The sequence below is a fragment of the Elephantulus edwardii genome, unplaced genomic scaffold (genome assembly GCF_000299155.1).
Source record: "Elephantulus edwardii isolate Elephantulus edwardi_28Jun2011 unplaced genomic scaffold, EleEdw1.0 scaffold00072, whole genome shotgun sequence".
Lineage (NCBI taxonomy): Eukaryota > Metazoa > Chordata > Mammalia > Macroscelidea > Macroscelididae > Elephantulus > Elephantulus edwardii.
In genome coordinates this window covers 14,216,473-14,221,361 of record NW_006399822.1, presented here as the reverse complement: position 1 = coordinate 14,221,361, position 4,889 = coordinate 14,216,473, and the positions used below count along the sequence as shown (strand labels likewise).

Below are 4,889 nucleotides of genomic sequence, written 5' to 3'. Positions count from 1 at the left end.
GGCACATAACAACAACAACAGAGGAAATGGACAATTCTTCTTCTATACTCATGTACCACCAGATTGACCTGGACAGATGCAGAACATTTGAACAGATTCATGACGAAAGAAGAAACTGAACATGTCATAAAAAGACTTCCCCACAAGAAAAGTCGTGAATCAGAGGTATTCATGGCTGAATTCTACCAAACATTGAGGGGAGATCTGTCACCAATTGTACTTAAAGTCTTTCAAAAAATAAAAAAGAAGGAACACTTCCAAAGTCATTCTATGAAGCAAGTATAACCCTAAAACCAAAACTAGGCAAAGATATCACCAAGAAAGAAAACTACAGAACAACATCTCTCACAAATATAGATGCAAAAATCCTTAAAAAAATACTGGCCAGTGGAATCCATCAGCATATAAAGAAATAATTTATCATGACCAAATGAGATTCATAACAGGTACACAAGGATGGTTCAACATAAGAAAAACAATCAACATAATTGGTCACATTAACAAAGCAAATAATAAGAACCACATGATCTTAGCAACTGAGGCAGAAAAGGCCTTGACAAAATCCAACACCTCTTCCCGATTAAAACACCCAGCAAAATAGGAATAGAAGGGAATTTCCTCAACATAGTGAAAAGTATATATTCAAAACCAAGAGCCAACATCATCTCAATGGAAACGGCTAAAAACGTTCTCCTTGAGGACAAGGATCAGACAAGAATATCCACTGTCACCACTCCTATTCAATATTGGACTAGCAGTACTTGCTAGGGCATTATGACAAGAGAAGGAAATAAAAGGCATCCAGATCAAAAAATAATAGTGAAACTGTCGCTCTATGCAGATGACATAATAATATACACAGGATATCACAAGGGCTCAAAAAAAACCTGTTAGTTCTCTTCCTGTTCTCCATCATGGCGCAGGATGAAGGCGAAAAAGAGAACCCCATGCGGGAGCTGCGCATCTGCAAGCTCTGCCTCAACATCTGTGTAGGCGAGAGTGGAGACAGGCTGACCCGGGCCACCAATGTGTTGGAGCAGCTCACAGGCCAGACTCCTGTGTTCTCCAAAGCTAGATACACCGTCAGATCCTTTGGCATTAGGAGAAATAAAAAAATTGCTGTCCACTGCACAGTCCGAGGGGCCAAGGCAGAGGAAATCTTGGAGAAAGGTCTAAAGGTGCGGGAATATGAGTTAAGAAAAAATAACTTCTCAGATACTGGAAACTTTGGTTTTGGGATCCAGGAGCACATTGATCTTGGGATCAAATATGACCCCAGTATCGGTATCTACGGCCTGGACTTCTATGTGGTGCTGGGTAGGCCAGGTTTCAGCATTGACAAGAAGCGCAGGACAGGCTGTATTGGGGCCAAACACAAAATCAGCAAAGAAGAGGCCATGTGCTGGTTCCAGCAGATGTATGATGGGATCATCCGTCCTGGCAAATAAATTCCCATTTCTATCCAAAAGGCTAATAAAATATTTTCACAAATTGTAAAAAAAAAAAAAAAAAAACAACAAAAAAAAACCTGTTAGTAGAATGGCAGGATTATTGTTGTTGTCGTTGTTGTAGCTATGTGCCATCGAGTCATACCCTATGTACAACAGCCCTAAACTCTGCTCTGTCTTGTGCCAATCACACCGTCTCCAATACACCCACCCCAATTGCCCCAGTCACTGAATCAATCCACCTCATAGAGGGCCTTCCTCTCCTGCACTGTCCCTCCACCCTACCAAGCATGATGTCCCTCTCCAAGGACCAGTCTTTCCTTACAACATGTCCAAATTATGTTAGACGGAGCCTCAGAATCCTTGCCTCCAAGGAGCAGCCCAGTTTAACCCTCTCCAAGATGAATCTGTTTGTTTTCCTAGCGGTCCATGGTACCCGCAATACTCTTCTCCAGCACCACAGCTCAAAGACATCCATTCTCCTTCTATCCTCCCTGGTCATTGTCCAACTCTCTGATGCATAACAAGTGATCGCAAAGCCCATGGCCTGTATCAGACACACCTTAGTCTCCAGAGAGACACCATTGCTCTTCAGTACTTTGGAGAGGTCCCTAACAGCAGACTTTCCCATCACAATACGTCTTTTAATTTTCTGGCTACTGGTGCCAAGAGTGTTGACTGTGGAGCCAAGCAAACTAAAGCTGTGAACAATCTCAATCTCTTCACCATCCATCCTGATGCTGCCAATTGGTCCAGTGGTGAGAATCTTTGTCTTCTTGACATTGAGCCTCAATCCATATTGGAGGCTGCAGTCCTTGACCCTTTGCAGCAAGCGCTTCAGGTCCTCCTCAGTTTCAGCAATCAGGGTTGTGTCATCTGCACACCACAGATTGTTAATAGATCTTCCACCAATCTTGACCCCACATTTCTCCTCATAGAGCCTAGCCTCCTGGATAATCTGTTCTGCATACAGATTGAAAAGGTATGGAGATAGGACACATTCCTGGTGTACGCCCTTCCCAATTTTGAACCATGCAGTGCTCCCTTGCTCTGTTCTGATGACTGCCTCTTGGTTCAAGTATAGGTTTCTCATTAGCACTATCAAGTGTTCTGGAATACCCATTCTTCTCAGAGTCAGCCACAGTTTGTTATGATCCACACAGTTAAACTTCTTTGCATAGTCAATGAAACACAGATATACATTCCTCTGGTAATCCCTGCTTTCAGCTAAGGTCCATCTAACATCAGCTACAATATCCCTGGTACCACCACCCCTTCTAAACCCAGCCTGGACTTCTGGAAGTTCTCTGCTTAAGTGCTGTTCCAGTCATTTTTGGATAATCTTCAGTAGAATCTTGCTTTCATGTGAAATCAGTGAGATTGTTCTATAGTTTCCACACTCTGTTGGGTCACCCTTCTTTGGGATGGGAACAAATATAGATCTCTTCCAGCCAGTTGGCCAAGTGGCTGTTCTCCAGATTTCTTGGCACAACTTGGTGAGCACATCCAGGGCAGCAACTGTTAGCTGAAATATCTCAATTGGGATACCATCTATTCCTGGGGCCTTATTTTTTGCTAGTTCCTTCAAAGCAGCTTGAATTCTTTCATCACCATAGGCTCAGAAGATCAATATACAAAAGTCAGTGGGATTCCTCTACAGTAAATGAGTAAACACAGATAAGAAAACTAAGAAAGTAATACCATTTACAACAGCCAGTCTCAAATTGAGACATTTAGGAATAAATCTAACTGGAGACACAAAAGACCTTTACAGAGAAAATTACAAAACATAATAAAATACCTTAAAAATGTTTTGATGAGAACAGAGATTTATTTTTTAGAAAGTTCCAGTCATCAATTTTATCCTCTCCAGAATTTGCATTTCTGGCTGTATTTGGCAGTCTCTTTATATCATAGGCTGAACCTTCTCAGCTTGGTCCCAGTTTGTCTCTTATGAACTTTATAATTTAGCACTTTACTCCCAGGTTTCTGATCCTCCTTGTATATGGTGTGAGATGTGGATTCTGTTTGAGCTTTCTGACAGCACCAAATGTTGAAGAGGTTGTCATTTCCCCATTTGATAGGTTTTATTTCCTTGTTGAATATTAGTTGACCATAGATAGATGGGCCCATTTCTCCGTTCTCAATTCTGTTCCATTGCTCTATGTCTGTCATTATACCAGTGTCACGCTGTTTTGGTTACTACCACTGTGTAGTAGGTTTTGAGGTCAGGGAATGCTATGACTCCCACTTCATTTTTGTTTCTCAGTAGACTGATAATTTTGCTTATTTGGGGTCTTTCTTTCCTCTCCAAATAAATTTGACAATTGCCCTTTTTATTTTCTTGAAGAATGGATTTGGTATCTGTAATGAGATTGCTTTGAACATATAGGTTGCTTTTGGTAGGATTGTCATTTTCAAAATATTGAGTCTTCCTAACCGTAAAATAGCTCATTTTTCCATTTTTCTGGGACTTTTATTTTGTCTTGCAGAAATAGTCTGTAGTTTTCTGTTTAAAGATCTTTTGTGTCTCTAGTAAGATTTATTCCTAAGAATTTCATCTTGTGGTTGGCTGTTATAAATGATAGTGCTTTCTTAGTTTTCTTCTCTGTGTTTTCTTTGTTATGATAGAGGAAACCCACTGACTTTTGTGAAAAGAAAGCCTATCGACTGGTAAAAAACACTGCAATAGCATCTCAGACAAGGGTCTCAAAACAAAAAATTTACAGAATATTCCTGGGCTTCCAGAAGAAAAAGGCCAATAACCCAATTACAAAATGGCCAAAAGACATGGAAAGACCTTTCACAGAGGAAGATATTCAGGAGTGCAACAGACACATGAAGAAATACTCAAAATCACTGGCAATAGATAGGTAAATGAAAACCACAATGAGACACCATCTCAACCCAATAGGAGTGGGAACGTTTAGTAGGGCAGTAAGCACTTAATTTTGGAGAGGATGTGGAGAGGTGGGAACTCTCATACACTGTTGATGGGATTGTAAAATTGTGCAGCCACTCTGGAAAACAGTTTGGTGTTTCCTCAAAGAGTTGAATATAGAATCAGATATGACCCAGCTATTTCACTACTAGGAATCTACCCCAAGAAAATTAGAGAAAAACAGATTTGTACACCAATGTTCATAGCAGTATTCTTCATAATTGCAAGAACATGGAAACAGCCCAAATGTCGATCATAACTAAATACATTGAGAAATTGTGGTACATTCACACAATGGAATACTATGCAGAATGTAGGAGCAACAATTTTGAAAAATACTACATATAACTTCAGAGAGACTGGAGAACATTATGCTGAGTGAACTAATGTAGTCTCATAAGGACAAATACTGCATAAGACCATTATTGTATTTAAGCCGCAGGTGGCAATACTTAAGGATACTTTGGGTAGAATATTAAATGATCCAGGAAGTATCAAGA

General features: G+C 40.3%; 1 protein-coding gene across 1 annotated transcript; it reads left to right on the top strand.

Moving 5' to 3' along the window:
- The first annotated feature begins 914 nt into the window (after positions 1 to 914).
- Positions 915 to 1,448, top strand: LOC102851967 (60S ribosomal protein L11-like). The gene has a single exon (XM_006888849.1). The coding sequence runs from the start codon at positions 915 to 917 to the stop codon at positions 1,446 to 1,448; it is 534 nt and encodes a 177-aa protein (XP_006888911.1).
- Positions 1,449 to 4,889: the final 3,441 nt, after the last annotated feature.

Bases quoted from the DNA above. Each gene is read 5' to 3' on its own strand.
- LOC102851967 (XM_006888849.1), top strand. From the start codon at position 915: ATGGCGCAGGATGAAGGCGAAAAAGAGAACCCCATGCGGGAGCTGCGC.